Source organism: Oncorhynchus mykiss, chromosome 15 (assembly GCF_057628025.1).
Source record: "Oncorhynchus mykiss isolate SJ-2025 chromosome 15, ASM5762802v1, whole genome shotgun sequence".
Lineage (NCBI taxonomy): Eukaryota > Metazoa > Chordata > Actinopteri > Salmoniformes > Salmonidae > Oncorhynchus > Oncorhynchus mykiss.
Window position 1 is genome coordinate 85,647,842 of NC_143036.1, and position 16,914 is coordinate 85,664,755.

At 48.4% G+C, this 16,914-nt stretch overlaps 1 protein-coding gene across 5 annotated transcripts in view; it reads right to left on the minus strand.

Moving 5' to 3' along the window:
* The window catches only part of ptpro (protein tyrosine phosphatase receptor type O), a 131,893-nt gene that overhangs the window by 22,595 nt on the left and 92,384 nt on the right, over positions 1 to 16,914 (minus strand). For 4 of the 5 annotated variants that reach the window (XM_090201468.1, XM_090201467.1, XM_090201469.1 and 1 more), the window contains 2 exons: positions 12,298 to 12,418; positions 9,136 to 9,204 (listed from right to left, as the gene is read on the minus strand). In XM_090201468.1, coding sequence (XP_090057594.1) covers positions 9,136 to 9,204; positions 12,298 to 12,418 — 190 coding nt within the window. Of the gene's footprint in view, positions 1 to 9,135; positions 9,205 to 12,297; positions 12,419 to 12,481; positions 16,606 to 16,914 lie in introns of those variants that run through there. The other variant, XM_090201478.1, reaches the window with a different exon arrangement.

Sequence of the window (16,914 nt, forward strand, 5' to 3'; positions counted from 1 at the left end):
AGACAGACAGACAGACAGACAGACAGACAGACAGACAGACAGACAGACAGACAGGTGGGGACAGAACAGACAGACAGACAGAACAGACAGACAGACAGACAGACAGACAGACAGACAGACAGACAGACAGACAGACAGACAGACAGGTGGGGACAGAACAGACAGACAGAACAGACAGACAGAACAGACACCATTAGTATCATGACAGAGAGGTAGGGCAGAGTAGTTCCTGTCAGAGGTCAACACTGTTAACAGACACCATTAGTATCATGACAGAGAGGTAGGGCAGAGTAGTTCCTGTCAGAGGTCAACACTGTTAATGCACCTTACAGTCTGAGCCTGTTAATAAGATCTACTACAGTGACCTGTCTTTAACTCGCTGGTCAATAACAGTGGAGACATCAATGACTGTTCTCCTCATCAGGCCCCTAACAGCCTTCTGTTGGTTCACAGTGGAGACATCAATGACTGTTCTCCTCATCAGGCCCCTAACAACCTTCTGTTGGTTCACAGTAGAGACATCAATGACTGTTCTCTTCATCAGGCCACTAACATCCTTCTGTTGGTTCACAGTGGAGACATCAATGACTGTTCTCCTCATCAGGCCCCTAACAACCTTCTGTTGGTTCACAGTGGAGACATCAATGACTGTTCTCTTCATCAGGCCACTAACAGCCTTCTGTTGGTTCACAGTGGAGACATCAATGACTGTTCTCCTCATCAGGCCCCTAACAGCCTTATGTTGGTTCACAGTGGGGACATCAATGACTGTTCTCTTCATCAGTGTTCATTAGGGCCCAATGTTGATATCTAACAGTTCCTCAGTAGGACTCAGTGTTCATTAGGGACCAATGTTGATATCTAACAGTTCCTCAGTAGGACTCAGTGTTCATTAGGGCCCAATGTTGATATCTAACAGGTCCTCAGTAGGACTCAGTGTTCATTAGGGCCCAATGTTGATATCTAACAGCTCCTCAGTAGGACTCAGTGTTCATTAGGGCCCAATGTTGATATCTAACAGGTCCTCAGTAGGACTCAGTGTTCATTAGGGCTCAGTGTTGATATCTAACAGTTCCTCAGTAGGACTCAGTGTTCATTAGGGCTCAGTGTTGATATCTAACAGTTCCTCAGTAGGACTCAGTGTTCATTAGGGCTCAGTGTTGATATCTAACAGTTCCTCAGTAGGACTCAGTGTTCATTAGGGCCCAATGACATCTGTTTGGCTTTACAGTAGGACTCAGTGTTCATTAGGGCCCAATGACAGCTGCTTGGCTTTACAGTAGGACTCAGTGTTCATTAGGGCCCAATGACAGCTGTTTGCCTTTACAGTAGGACTCAGTGTTCATTAGGGCCCAATGTTGATATCTAACAGCTCCTCAGTAGGACTCAGTGTTCATTAGGGCCCAATGTTGATATCTAACAGGTCCTCAGTAGGACTCAGTGTTCATTAGGGCTCAGTGTTGATATCTAACAGTTTCTCAGTAGGACTCAGTGTTCATTAGGGCTCAGTGTTGATATCTAACAGTTCCTCAGTAGGACTCAGTGTTCATTAGGGCTCAGTGTTGATATCTAACAGTTCCTCAGTAGGACTCAGTGTTCATTAGGGCTCAGTGTTGATATCTAACAGTTCCTCAGTAGGACTCAGTGTTCATTAAGGCCCAATGTTGATCTAACAGTTCCTCAGTAGGACTCAGTGTTCATTAGGGCCCAATGTTGATATCTAACAGTTCCTCAGTAGGACTCAGTGTTCATTAGGGCTCAGTGTTGATATCTAACAGCTCCTCAGTAGTAGGACTCAGTGTTCATTAGGGCCCAATGACAGCTGTTTGGCTTTACAGTAAGACTCAGTGTTCATTAGGGCCCAATGACAGCTGCTTGGCTTTACAGTAGGACTCAGTGTTCATTAGGGCCCAATGACAGCTGTTTGGCTTTACAGTAGGACTCAGTGTTCATTAGGGCCCAATGACATCTGTTTGGCTTTACAGTAGGACTCAGTGTTCATTAGGGCCCAATGACAGCTGCTTGCCTTTACAGTAGGACTCAGTGTTCATTAGGGCCCAATGACAGCTGCTTGGCTTTACAGTAGGACTCAGTGTTCATTAGGGCCCAATGACAGCTGTTTGGCTTTACAGTAGGACTCAGTGTTCATTAGGGCCCAATGACATCTGTTTGGCTTTACAGTAGGACTCAGTATTTATTAGGGCCCAATGACATCTGTTTGGCTTTACAGTAGGACTCAGTGTTCATTAGGGCCCAATGACATCTGTTTGGCTTTACAGTAGGACTCAGTGTTCATTAGGGCCCAATGACAGCTGCTTGGCTTTACAGTAGGACTCAGTGTTCATTAGGGCCCAATGACATCTGTTTGGCTTTACAGTAGGACTCAGTGTTCATTAGGGCCCAATGACAGCTGCTTGGCTTTACAGTAGGACTCAGTGTTCATTAGGGCCCAATGACAGCTGTTTGCCTTTACAGTAGGACTCAGTGTTCATTAGGGCCCAATGTTGATATCTAACAGCTCCTCAGTAGGACTCAGTGTTCATTAGGGCCCAATGTTGATATCTAACAGGTCCTCAGTAGGACTCAGTGTTCATTAGGGCTCAGTGTTGATATCTAACAGTTCCTCAGTAGGACTCAGTGTTCATTAGGGCTCAGTGTTGATATCTAACAGTTCCTCAGTAGGACTCAGTGTTCATTAGGGCTCAGTGTTGATATCTAACAGTTCCTCAGTAGGACTCAGTGTTCATTAGGGCCCAATGACATCTGTTTGGCTTTACAGTAGGACTCAGTGTTCATTAGGGCCCAATGACAGCTGCTTGGCTTTACAGTAGGACTCAGTGTTCATTAGGGCCCAATGACAGCTGTTTGCCTTTACAGTAGGACTCAGTGTTCATTAGGGCCCAATGTTGATATCTAACAGCTCCTCAGTAGGACTCAGTGTTCATTAGGGCCCAATGTTGATATCTAACAGGTCCTCAGTAGGACTCAGTGTTCATTAGGGCTCAGTGTTGATATCTAACAGTTTCTCAGTAGGACTCAGTGTTCATTAGGGCTCAGTGTTGATATCTAACAGTTCCTCAGTAGGACTCAGTGTTCATTAGGGCTCAGTGTTGATATCTAACAGTTCCTCAGTAGGACTCAGTGTTCATTAGGGCTCAGTGTTGATATCTAACAGTTCCTCAGTAGGACTCAGTGTTCATTAAGGCCCAATGTTGATCTAACAGTTCCTCAGTAGGACTCAGTGTTCATTAGGGCCCAATGTTGATATCTAACAGTTCCTCAGTAGGACTCAGTGTTCATTAGGGCTCAGTGTTGATATCTAACAGCTCCTCAGTAGTAGGACTCAGTGTTCATTAGGGCCCAATGACAGCTGTTTGGCTTTACAGTAAGACTCAGTGTTCATTAGGGCCCAATGACAGCTGCTTGGCTTTACAGTAGGACTCAGTGTTCATTAGGGCCCAATGACAGCTGTTTGGCTTTACAGTAGGACTCAGTGTTCATTAGGGCCCAATGACATCTGTTTGGCTTTACAGTAGGACTCAGTGTTCATTAGGGCCCAATGACAGCTGCTTGCCTTTACAGTAGGACTCAGTGTTCATTAGGGCCCAATGACAGCTGCTTGGCTTTACAGTAGGACTCAGTGTTCATTAGGGCCCAATGACAGCTGTTTGGCTTTACAGTAGGACTCAGTGTTCATTAGGGCCCAATGACATCTGTTTGGCTTTACAGTAGGACTCAGTATTTATTAGGGCCCAATGACATCTGTTTGGCTTTACAGTAGGACTCAGTGTTCATTAGGGCCCAATGACATCTGTTTGGCTTTACAGTAGGACTCAGTGTTCATTAGGGCCCAATGACAGCTGCTTGGCTTTACAGTAGGACTCAGTGTTCATTAGGGCCCAATGACATCTGTTTGGCTTTACAGTAGGACTCAGTGTTCATTAGGGCCCAATGACAGCTGCTTGGCTTTACAGTAGGACTCAGTGTTCATTAGGGCCCAATGACAGCTGTTTGCCTTTACAGTAGGACTCAGTGTTCATTAGGGCCCAATGTTGATATCTAACAGCTCCTCAGTAGGACTCAGTGTTCATTAGGGCCCAATGTTGATATCTAACAGTTCCTCAGTAGGACTCAGTGTTCATTAGGGCTCAGTGTTGATATCTAACAGTTCCTCAGTAGGACTCAGTGTTCATTAGGGCTCAGTGTTGATATCTAACAGTTCCTCAGTAGGACTCAGTGTTCATTAGGGCTCAGTGTTGATATCTAACAGTTCCTCAGTAGGACTCAGTGTTCATTAGGGCTCAGTGTTGATATCTAACAGTTCCTCAGTAGGACTCAGTGTTCATTAGGGCTCAGTGTTGATATCTAACAGCTCCTCAGTAGGACTCAGTGTTCATTAGGGCCCAATGTTGATATCTAACAGCTCCTCAGTAGTAGGACTCAGTGTTCATTAGGGCCCAATGACAGCTGTTTGGCTTTACAGTAGGACTCAGTGTTCATTAGGGCCCAATGACAGCTGCTTGGCTTTACAGTAGGACTCAGTGTTCATTAGGGCCCAATGACAGCTGTTTGGCTTTACAGTAGGACTCAGTGTTCATTAGGGCCCAATGACATCTGTTTGGCTTTACAGTAGGACTCAGTGTTCATTAGGGCCCAATGACAGCTGTTTGGCTTTACAGTAGGACTCAGTGTTCATTAGGGCCCAATGACAGCTGCTTGCCTTTACAGTAGGACTCAGTGTTCATTAGGGCCCAATGACAGCTGCTTGGCTTTACAGTAGGACTCAGTGTTCATTAGGGCCCAATGACAGCTGTTTGGCTTTACAGTAGGACTCAGTGTTCATTAAGGCCCAATGACATCTGTTTGGCTTTACAGTAGGACTCAGTGTTCATTAGGGCCCAATGACATCTGTTTGGCTTTACAGTAGGACTCAGTGTTCATTAGGGCCCAATGACATCTGTTTGGCTTTACAGTAGGACTCAGTGTTCATTAGGGCCCAATGACATCTGTTTGGCTTTACAGTAGGACTCAGTGTTCATTAGGGCCCAATGACAGCTGCTTGGCTTTACAGTAGGACTCAGTGTTCATTAGGGCCCAATGACATCTGTTTGGCTTTACAGTAGGACTCAGTGTTCATTAGGGCCCAATGACAGCTGCTTGGCTTTACAGTAGGACTCAGTGTTCATTAGGGCCCAATGACAGCTGTTTGCCTTTACAGTAGGACTCAGTGTTCATTAGGGCCCAATGTTGATATCTAACAGCTCCTCAGTAGGACTCAGTGTTCATTAGGGCCCAATGTTGATATCTAACAGGTCCTCAGTAGGACTCAGTGTTCATTAGGGCCCAATGACAGCTGCTTGCCTTTACAGTAGGACTCAGTGTTCATTAGGGCCCAATGACAGCTGCTTGGCTTTACAGTAGGACTCAGTGTTCATTAGGGCCCAATGACAGCTGTTTGGCTTTACAGTAGGACTCAGTGTTCATTAGGGCCCAATGACATCTGTTTGGCTTTACAGTAGGACTCAGTGTTCATTAGGGCCCAATGACATCTGTTTGGCTTTACAGTAGGACTCAGTGTTCATTAGGGCCCAATGACATCTGTTTGGCTTTACAGTAGGACTCAGTGTTCATTAGGGCCCAATGACATCTGTTTGGCTTTACAGTAGGACTCAGTGTTCATTAGGGCCCAATGACAGCTGCTTGGCTTTACAGTAGGACTCAGTGTTCATTAGGGCCCAATGACATCTGTTTGGCTTTACAGTAGGACTCAGTGTTCATTAGGGCCCAATGACAGCTGCTTGGCTTTACAGTAGGACTCAGTGTTCATTAGGGCCCAATGACAGCTGTTTGCCTTTACAGTAGGACTCAGTGTTCATTAGGGCCCAATGTTGATATCTAACAGCTCCTCAGTAGGACTCAGTGTTCATTAGGGCCCAATGTTGATATCTAACAGGTCCTCAGTAGGACTCAGTGTTCATTAGGGCTCAGTGTTGATATCTAACAGTTCCTCAGTAGGACTCAGTGTTCATTAGGGCTCAGTGTTGATATCTAACAGTTCCTCAGTAGGACTCAGTGTTCATTAGGGCTCAGTGTTGATATCTAACAGTTCCTCAGTAGGACTCAGTGTTCATTAGGGCTCAGTGTTGATATCTAACAGTTCCTCAGTAGGACTCAGTGTTCATTAGGGCTCAGTGTTGATATCTAACAGTTCCTCAGTAGGACTCAGTGTTCATTAAGGCCCAATGTTGATCTAACAGTTCCTCAGTAGGACTCAGTGTTCATTAGGGCCCAATGTTGATATCTAACAGTTCCTCAGTAGGACTCAGTGTTCATTAGGGCTCAGTGTTGATATCTAACAGCTCCTCAGTAGGACTCAGTGTTCATTAGGGCCCAATGTTGATATCTAACAGCTCCTCAGTAGTAGGACTCAGTGTTCATTAGGGCCCAATGACAGCTGTTTGGCTTTACAGTAGGACTCAGTGTTCATTAGGGCCCAATGACAGCTGCTTGGCTTTACAGTAGGACTCAGTGTTCATTAGGGCCCAATGACAGCTGTTTGGCTTTACAGTAGGACTCAGTGTTCATTAGGGCCCAATGACATCTGTTTGGCTTTACAGTAGGACTCAGTGTTCATTAGGGCCCAATGACATCTGTTTGGCTTTACAGTAGGACTCAGTGTTCATTAGGGCCCAATGACAGCTGCTTGGCTTTACAGTAGGACTCAGTGTTCATTAGGGCCCAATGACATCTGTTTGGCTTTACAGTAGGACTCAGTGTTCATTAGGGCCCAATGACAGCTGCTTGGCTTTACAGTAGGACTCAGTGTTCATTAGGGCCCAATGACAGCTGTTTGCCTTTACAGTATGACTCAGTGTTCATTAGGGCCCAATGTTGATATCTAACAGCTCCTCAGTAGGACTCAGTGTTCATTAGGGCCCAATGTTGATATCTAACAGGTCCTCAGTAGGACTCAGTGTTCATTAGGGCTCAGTGTTGATATCTAACAGTTCCTCAGTGGGACTCAGTGTTCATTAGGGCTCAGTGTTGATATCTAACAGTTCCTCAGTAGGACTCAGTGTTCATTAGGGCTCAGTGTTGATATCTAACAGTTCCTCAGTAGGACTCAGTGTTCATTAAGGCCCAATGTTGATCTAACAGTTCCTCAGTAGGACTCAGTGTTCATTAGGGCCCAATGTTGATATCTAACAGTTCCTCAGTAGGACTCAGTGTTCATTAGGGCTCAGTGTTGATATCTAACAGCTCCTCAGTAGGACTCAGTGTTCATTAGGGCCCAATGTTGATATCTAACAGCTCCTCAGTAGTAGGACTCAGTGTTCATTAGGGCCCAATGACAGCTGTTTGGCTTTACAGTAGGACTCAGTGTTCATTAGGGCCCAATGACAGCTGCTTGGCTTTACAGTAGGACTCAGTGTTCATTAGGGCCCAATGACAGCTGTTTGGCTTTACAGTAGGACTCAGTGTTCATTAGGGCCCAATGACATCTGTTTGGCTTTACAGTAGGACTCAGTGTTCATTAGGGCCCAATGACAGCTGTTTGGCTTTACAGTAGGACTCAGTGTTCATTAGGGCCCAATGACAGCTGCTTGCCTTTACAGTAGGACTCAGTGTTCATTAGGGCCCAATGACAGCTGCTTGGCTTTACAGTAGGACTCAGTGTTCATTAGGGCCCAATGACAGCTGTTTGGCTTTACAGTAGGACTCAGTGTTCATTAGGGCCCAATGACATCTGTTTGGCTTTACAGTAGGACTCAGTATTTATTAGGGCCCAATGACATCTGTTTGGCTTTACAGTAGGACTCAGTGTTCATTAGGGCCCAATGACATCTGTTTGGCTTTACAGTAGGACTCAGTGTTCATTAGGGCCCAATGACATCTGTTTGGCTTTACAGTAGGACTCAGTGTTCATTAGGGCCCAATGACAGCTGTTTGCCTTTACAGTAGGACTCAGTGTTCATTAGGGCCCAATGACAGCTGTTTGCCTTTACAGTAGGACTCAGTGTTCATTAGGGCCCAATGACAGCTGTTTGGCTTTACAGTAGGACTCAGTGTTCATTAGGGCCCAATGACAGCTGCTTGGCTTTACAGACCCCATGGTGAGGATCCATTTCACAGAGCTCAATACACATCAAATGAATGGTCCTATTCCCGCGGCCAACAACGACTTGTTCCTCCACAACAACAGTCCTTGTAATGTAAAGAAGTTGTTGACGCTAACAGAACTACCACTTAGCCAGCCATTCATCGTCATCATGCACGTAGAAAAGACAAGCTGTGCAAGACTGGATCAGCCACATGACTGATGGGATGAAGAGATGGTTCACGTTAACACCACACCGTGAGGAGGTATGGCTTAGTGACGGGAGGTGTGTGTGTGTTTAGGATGAAGCCAAGGCCTGCCATAAGGGACCGTCTTTAAGCCTTTATATTAAATGTGTGTGTTTAGGATGAACTTTAAGCCCTTATATGACGTAACAGACCGTTACGTTAGCCTCTCTCTCTCTCTCTCTCTCTCCCTGGTCTGATAGTTAGATTAGAGGTTATTCCTACTAACTCTAGCCAGTGTTAAACAGAGTTGTAGCCTCTCTCTCTCTCTCCCTGGTCTGATAGTTGGATTAGAGGTTATTCCTACTAACTCTAGCCAGTGTTAAACAGAGTTGTAGCCTCTCTCTCTCTCTCCCTGGTCTGATAGTTGGATTAGAGGTTATTCCTACTAACTCTAGCCAGTGTTAAACAGAGTTGTAGCCTCTCTCTCTCTCCCTGGTCTGATAGTTGGATTAGATGTTATTCCTACTAACTCTAGCCAGTGTTAAACAGAGTTGTAGTCTCTCTCTCTCTCTCCCTGGTCTGATAGTTGGATTAGATGTTATTCCTACTAACTCTAGCCAGTGTTAAACAGAGTTGTAGTCTCTCTCTCTCTCCCTGGTCTGATAGTTGGATTAGATGTTATTCCTACTAACTCTAGCCAGTGTTAAACAGAGTTGTAGCCTCTCTCTCTCTCCCTGGTCTGATGGATTAGAGGAATGGATTTGAACATTCAGGTAGTCTGGTTGACTGAGGACAGCAGACTTGTTGTTTTGGGTTTCTGGTTCAGTGTAGAGATGTGGTAATTCCTACCAGTTGTAGGGCAGTTTGCTGTCTCTCTCAAACGAAGCAAAGTTGACGAATGTTTCTGCTCCGCACTCCCTGGAAGAAAGACAGGATTTAGCTACAAACACAAAGATAACTCACATTTACTGTATTACCCACACGATGACTAAAACAATAAAAAGAGGAAGTCAAATGTTTTGAGGACTAAAACAATAAAGAGGAATTGAAAATGCTTTAACCAAAAATGCTAGTATTCTATCTATTAACAGGCTCTGTGGGTAATGACCTGATCTACACTGGACAGATCTAACCTGGGGCTCTGTGGGTAATGACCTGATCTACACTGGACAGATCTAACCTGGGGCTCTGTGGATAATGACCTGATCTACACTGGACAGATCTAACCTGGGGCTCTGTGGGTAATGACCTGATCTACACTGGACAGATCTAACCTGGGGCTCTGTGGGTAATGACCTGATCTACACTGGACAGATCTAACCTGGGGCTCTGTGGGTAATGACCTGATCTACACTGGACAGATCTAACCTGGGGCTCTGTGGGTAATGACCTGATCTACACTGGACAGATCTAACCTGGGGCTCTGTGGGTAATGACCTGATCTACACTGGACAGATCTAACCTGGGGCTCTGTGGGTAATGACCTGATCTACACTGGGCAGATCTAACCTGGGGCTCTGATCTACACTGAACACCAGTGGTCATGGTAGTCAGGGGGGAGAGGAGCCAGTGGTCTTGGTAGTCAGGGGGAGAGGAGCCAGTGGTCCTGGTAGTCAGGAGGAGAGGAGCCAGTGGTCATGGTAGTCAGGGGGGAGAGGAGCCAGTGGTCTTGGTAGTCAGGGGGAGAGGAGCCAGTGGTCCTGGTAGTCAGGAGGAGAGGAGCCAGTGGTCATGGTAGTCAGGGGGGAGAGGAGCCAGTGGTCTTGGTAGTCAGGGGGGAGAGGAGCCAGTGGTCATGGTAGTCAGGGGGGAGAGGAGTCAGTGGTCATGGTAGTCAGGAGGAGAGGAGCCAGTGGTCTTGGTAGTCAGGGGGGAGAGGAGCCAGTGGTCATGGTAGTCAGGAGGAGAGGAGCCAGTGGTCATGGTAGTCAGGGGGGAGAGGAGTCAGTGGTCATGGTAGTCAGGAGGAGAGGAGCCAGTGGTCTTGGTAGTCAGGGGGGAGAGGAGCCAGTGGTCATGGTAGTCAGGAGGAGAGGAGCCAGTGGTCTTGGTAGTCAGGTTGGAGAGGAGCCAGTGGTCATGGTAGTCAGGGGAGGAGAGGAGCCAGTTGTCTTGGTAGTCAGGGGAGGAGAGGAGCCAGTGGTCATGGTAGTCAGGGGGGAGAGGAGCCAGTGGTCTTGATAGTCAGGGGGAGAGGAGCCAGTGGTCATGGTAGTCAGGAGGAGAGGAGCCAGTGGTCATGGTAGTCAGGGGGGAGAGGAGCCAGTGGTCATGGTAGTCAGGGGGAGAGGAGCCAGTTGTCCTGGTAGTCAGGAGGAGAGGAGCCAGTGGTCATGGTAGTCAGAGGGAGAGGAGCCAGTGGTCATGGTAGTCAGGGGGAGAGGAGCCAGTGGTCTTGGTAGTCAGGGGGAAAGGAGCCAGTGGTCTTGGTAGTCAGGGGGAGAGGAGCCAGTTGTCCTCGTAGTCAGGAGGAGAGGAGCCAGTGGTCATGGTAGTCAGGAGGAGAGGAGCCAGTGGTCATGGTAGTTAGGGGAGGAGAGGGGCCAGTGGTCCTGGTAGTCAGGAAAAGAGGAGCCAGTGGTCATGGTAGTCAGGGGGAGAGGAGCCAGTGGTCTTGGTAGTCAGGGGAAGAGAGGAGCCAGTGGTCCTGGTAGTCAGGAGGAGAGGAGCCAGTGGTCATGGTAGTCAGGGGGGAGAGGAGCCAGTGGTCATGGTAGTCAGGAGGAGAGGAGCCAGTGGTCATGGTAGTCAGGGGGAGATGAGCCAGTGGTCATGGTAGTCAGGGGGGAGAGGAGCCAGTGGTCTTGGTAGTCAGGAGGAGAGGAGCCAGTGGTCTTGGTAGTCAGAGGGGGAGGAGCCAGTGGTCATGGTAGTCAGGGGAGGAGAGGAGCCAGTGGTCATGGTAGTCAGGGGGGGGAGGAGCCAGTGGTCATGGTAGTCAGGGGAGGAGAGGAGCCAGTGGTCATGGTAGTCAGGAGGAGAGGAACCAGTGGTCATGGTAGTCAGGGGGGAGAGGAGCCAGTGGTCTTGGTAGTCAGGAGGAGAGGAGCCAGTGGTCTTGGTAGTCAGGGGGGGAGGAGCCAGTGGTCATGGTAGTCAGGGGAGGAGAGGAGCCAGTGGTCATGGTAGTCAGGAGGAGAGGAGCCAGTGGTCATGGTAGTCAGGGGGGAGAGGAGCCAGTGGTCATGGTAGTCAGGAGGAGAGGAGCCAGTGGTCTTGGTAGTCAGGGGGGAGAGGAGCCAGTGGTCTTGGTAGTCAGGGGAGGAGAGGAGCCAGTGGTCCTGGTAGTCAGGAGGAGAGGAGCCAGTGGTCATGGTAGTCAGGGGGGAGAGGAGCCAGTGGTCATGGTAGTCAGGAGGAGAGGAGCCAGTGGTCATGGTAGTCAGGGGGGATAGTAGCCAGTGGTCCTGGTAGTCAGGGGGGAGAGGAGCCAGTGGTCATGGTAGTCAGGAGGAGAGGAGCCAGTGGTCATGGTAGTCAGGGGGGATAGTAGCCAGTGGTCCTGGTAGTCAGGGGGGAGAGGAGCCAGTGGTCATGGTAGTCAGGGGGGAGAGTAGCCAGTGGTCATGGTAGTCAGGAGGAGAGAAGCCAGTGGTCATGGTAGTCAGGGGGGAGAGGAGCCAGTGGTCCTGGTAGTCAGTGGGGAGAGGAGGAGCCAGTGGTCATGGTAGTCAGGAGGAGAGGAGCCAGTGGTCATGGTAGTCAGGGGGGATAGTAGCCAGTGGTCCTGGTAGTCAGTGCAGAGAGGAGGAGCCAGTGGTCATGGTAGTCAGGAGGAGAGGAGCCAGTGGTCATGGTAGTCAGGAGGAGAGGAGCCAGTGGTCATGGTAGTCAGGGGGGATAGTAGCCAGTGGTCCTGGTAGTCAGTGCGGAGAGGAGGAGCCAGTGGCTGTACTTGTTCAGCTCTATTTGTCTTACTCTTCTGACAGAAATATATTAAAAGCCAGAACTGTAGAAAGGTTAGTGTCAGGCTTGTGTGTTCATTACGTGGACAGCTCCCCCATATCTCACCTGGCCATCTGCAGGTGTTTCTTACGCAGCATCAGTAGGAAGAGGACCAGCAGGCTGAGAAGGAGGACACTGAGGACTGCTAGAGCAGAGATGGCAGCTACACTGGGGTTCATCTCTCTGTCTGGGAGGACAATAACATACAGTCATTATCACTGAGGACCTCTAGAGCAGAGATGGAGCTACACTGGGGTTCATCTCTCTGGCTGGGAGGACAATAACATACAGTCATTATCACTGAGGACCTCTAGAGCAGAGATGGAGCTACACTGGGGTTCATCTCTCTGGCTGGGAGGACAATAACATACAGTCATTATCACTGAGGACCTCTAGAGCAGAGATGGAGCTACACTGGGGTTCATCTCTCTGGCTGGGAGGACAATAACATACAGTCATTATCACTGAGGACCTCTAGAGCAGAGATGGAGCTACGCTGGGGTTCATCTCTCTGGCTGGGAGGACAATAACATACAGTCATTATCACTGAGGACCTCTAGAGCAGAGATGGAGCTACACTGGGGTTCATCTCTCTGTCTGGGAGGACAATAACATACAGTCATTATCACTGAGGACTGCAAGAGCAGAGATGGCAGCTACACTGGGGTTCATCTCTCTGGCTGGGAGGACAATAACATACAGTCATTATCACTGAGGACCTCTAGAGCAGAGATGGAGCTACGCTGGGGTTCATCTCTCTGGCTGGGAGGACAATAACATACAGTCATTATCACTGAGGACCTCTAGAGCAGAGATGGAGCTACACTGGGGTTCATCTCTCTGGCTGGGAGGACAATAACATACAGTCATTATCACTGAGGACCTCTAGAGCAGAGATGGAGCTACACTGGGGTTCATCTCTCTGTCTGGGAGGACAATAACATACAGTCATTATCACTGAGGACCTCTAGAGCAGAGATGGAGCTACGCTGGGGTTCATCTCTCTGGCTGGGAGGACAATAACATACAGTCATTATCACTGAGGACCTCTAGAGCAGAGATGGAGCTACACTGGGGTTCATCTCTCTGGCTGGGAGGACAATAACATACAGTCATTATCACTGAGGACCTCTAGAGCAGAGATGGAGCTACGCTGGGGTTCATCTCTCTGGCTGGGAGGACAATAACATACAGTCATTATCACTGAGGACCTCTAGAGCAGAGATGGAGCTACGCTGGGGTTCATCTCTCTGGCTGGGAGGACAATAACATACAGTCATTATCACTGAGGACCTCTAGAGCAGAGATGGAGCTACGCTGGGGTTCATCTCTCTGGCTGGGAGGACAATAACATACAGTCATTATCACTGAGGACCTCTAGAGCAGAGATGGAGCTACGCTGGGGTTCATCTCTCTGGCTGGGAGGACAATAACATACAGTCATTATCACTGAGGACCTCTAGAGCAGAGATGGAGCTACGCTGGGGTTCATCTCTCTGGCTGGGAGGACAATAACATACAGTCATTATCACTGAGGACCTCTAGAGCAGAGATGGAGCTATGCTGGGGTTCATCTCTCTGGCTGGGAGGACAATAACATACAGTCATTATCACTGAGGACCTCTAGAGCAGAGATGGAGCTACGCTGGGGTTCATCTCTCTGGCTGGGAGGACAATAACATACAGTCATTATCACTGAGGACCTCTAGAGCAGAGATGGAGCTACGCTGGGGTTCATCTCTCTGTCTGGGAGGACAATAACATACAGTCATTATCACTGAGGACCTCTAGAGCAGAGATGGAGCTACGCTGGGGTTCATCTCTCTGGCTGGGAGGACAATAACATACAGTCATTATCACTGAGGACCTCTAGAGCAGAGATGGAGCTACGCTGGGGTTCATCTCTCTGGCTGGGAGGACAATAACATACAGTCATTATCACTGAGGACCTCTAGAGCAGAGATGGAGCTACGCTGGGGTTCATCTCTCTAGCTGGGAGGACAATAACATACAGTCATTATCACTGAGGACCTCTAGAGCAGAGATGGAGCTACGCTGGGGTTCATCTCTCTGGCTGGGAGGACAATAACATACAGTCATTATCACTGAGGACCTCTAGAGCAGAGATGGAGCTATGCTGGGGTTCATCTCTCTGGCTGGGAGGACAATAACATACAGTCATTATCACTGAGGACCTCTAGAGCAGAGATGGAGCTACGCTGGGGTTCATCTCTCTGGCTGGGAGGACAATAACATACAGTCATTATCACTGAGGACCTCTAGAGCAGAGATGGAGCTACGCTGGGGTTCATCTCTCTGTCTGGGAGGACAATAACATACAGTCATTATCACTGAGGACCTCTAGAGCAGAGATGGAGCTACGCTGGGGTTCATCTCTCTGGCTGGGAGGACAATAACATACAGTCATTATCACTGAGGACCTCTAGAGCAGAGATGGAGCTACGCTGGGGTTCATCTCTCTGGCTGGGAGGACAATAACATACAGTCATTATCACTGAGGACCTCTAGAGCAGAGATGGAGCTACACTGGGGTTCATCTCTCTGTCTGGGAGGACAATAACATACAGTCATTATCACTGAGGACCTCTAGAGCAGAGATGGAGCTACGCTGGGGTTCATCTCTCTGGCTGGGAGGACAATAACATACAGTCATTATCACTGAGGACCTCTAGAGCAGAGATGGAGCTATGCTGGGGTTTATCTCTCTGGCTGGGAGGACAATAACATACAGTCATTATCACTGAGGACCTCTAGAGCAGAGATGGAGCTACACTGGGGTTCATCTCTCTGGCTGGGAGGACAATAACATACAGTCATTATCACTGAGGACCTCTAGAGCAGAGATGGAGCTATGCTGGGGTTTATCTCTCTGGCTGGGAGGACAATAACATACAGTCATTATCACTGAGGACCTCTAGAGCAGAGATGGAGCTACACTGGGGTTCATCTCTCTGGCTGGGAGGACAATAACATACAGTCATTATCACTGAGGACCTCTAGAGCAGAGATGGAGCTACGCCGGGGTTCATCTCTCTGGCTGGGAGGACAATAACATACAGTCATTATCACTGAGGACCTCTAGAGCAGAGATGGAGCTACACTGGGGTTTATCTCTCTGTCTGGGAGGACAATAACATACAGTCATTATCACTGAGGACCTCTAGAGCAGAGATGGAGCTATGCTGGGGTTCATCTCTCTGGCTGGGAGGACAATAACATACAGTCATTATCACTGAGGACCTCTAGAGCAGAGATGGAGCTACGCCGGGGTTCATCTCTCTGGCTGGGAGGACAATAACATACAGTCATTATCACTGAGGACCTCTAGAGCAGAGATGGAGCTATGCTGGGGTTCATCTCTCTGGCTGGGAGGACAATAACATACAGTCATTATCACTGAGGACCTCTAGAGCAGAGATGGAGCTACACTGGGGTTCATCTCTCTGTCTGGGAGGACAATAACATACAGTCATTATCACTGAGGACCTCTAGAGCAGAGATGGAGCTATGCTGGGGTTCATCTCTCTGTCTGGGAGGACAATAACATACAGTCATTATCACTGAGGACCTCTAGAGCAGAGATGGCAGCTATGCTGGGGTTCATCTCTCTGTCTGGGAGGACAATAACATACAGTCATTATCACTGAGGACCTCTAGAGCAGAGATGGCAGCTATGCTGGGGTTCATCTCTCTGTCTGGGAGGACAATAACATACAGTCATTATCACTGAGGACCTCTAGAGCAGAGATGGAGCTATGCTGGGGTTCATCTCTCTGTCTGGGAGGACAATAACATACAGTCATTATCACTGAGGACCTCTAGAGCAGAGATGGCAGCTATGCTGGGGTTCATCTCTCTGTCTGGGAGGACAATAACATACAGTCATTATCACTGAGGACCTCTAGAGCAGAGATGGAGCTATGCTGGGGTTCATCTCTCTGGCTGGGAGGACAATAACATACAGTCATTATCACTGAGGACCTCTAGAGCAGAGATGGAGCTACACTGGGGTTCATCTCTCTGGCTGGGAGGACAATAACATACAGTCATTATCACTGAGGACCTCTAGAGTAGAGATGGAGCTATGCTGGGGTTCATCTCTCTAGCTGGGAGGACAATAACATACAGTCATTATCACTGAGGACCTCTAGAGTAGAGATGGAGCTATGCTGGGGTTCATCTCTCTGGCTGGGAGGACAATAACATACAGTCATTATCACTGAGGACCTCTAGAGCAGAGATGGAGCTATGCTGGGGTTCATCTCTCTGGCTGGGAGGACAATAACATACAGTCATTATCACTGAGGACCTCTAGAGTAGAGATGGCAGCTATGCTGGGGTTCATCTCTCTGGCTGGGAGGACAATAACATACAGTCATTATCACTGAGGACCTCTAGAGTAGAGATGGCAGCTATGCTGGGGTTCATCTCTCTGGCACAGTACACAGTACAGATTCAGGATGATACGACAGGCATACACACAGCCTGCAGACACAGCAATGAGGATCTGAAACTCAGCATTTGAGTCAGAGTGGTTGGGTGTGGTCCACTACAGCCAGCTGACATTGGCCTTCTAGAAAACAGGAACCAGATTTGACCACAGGAGAGAGAGAGAGTGGCAGTTAACCACTTAAAAACAGACTTGTTCTGTAGTGTAAAACT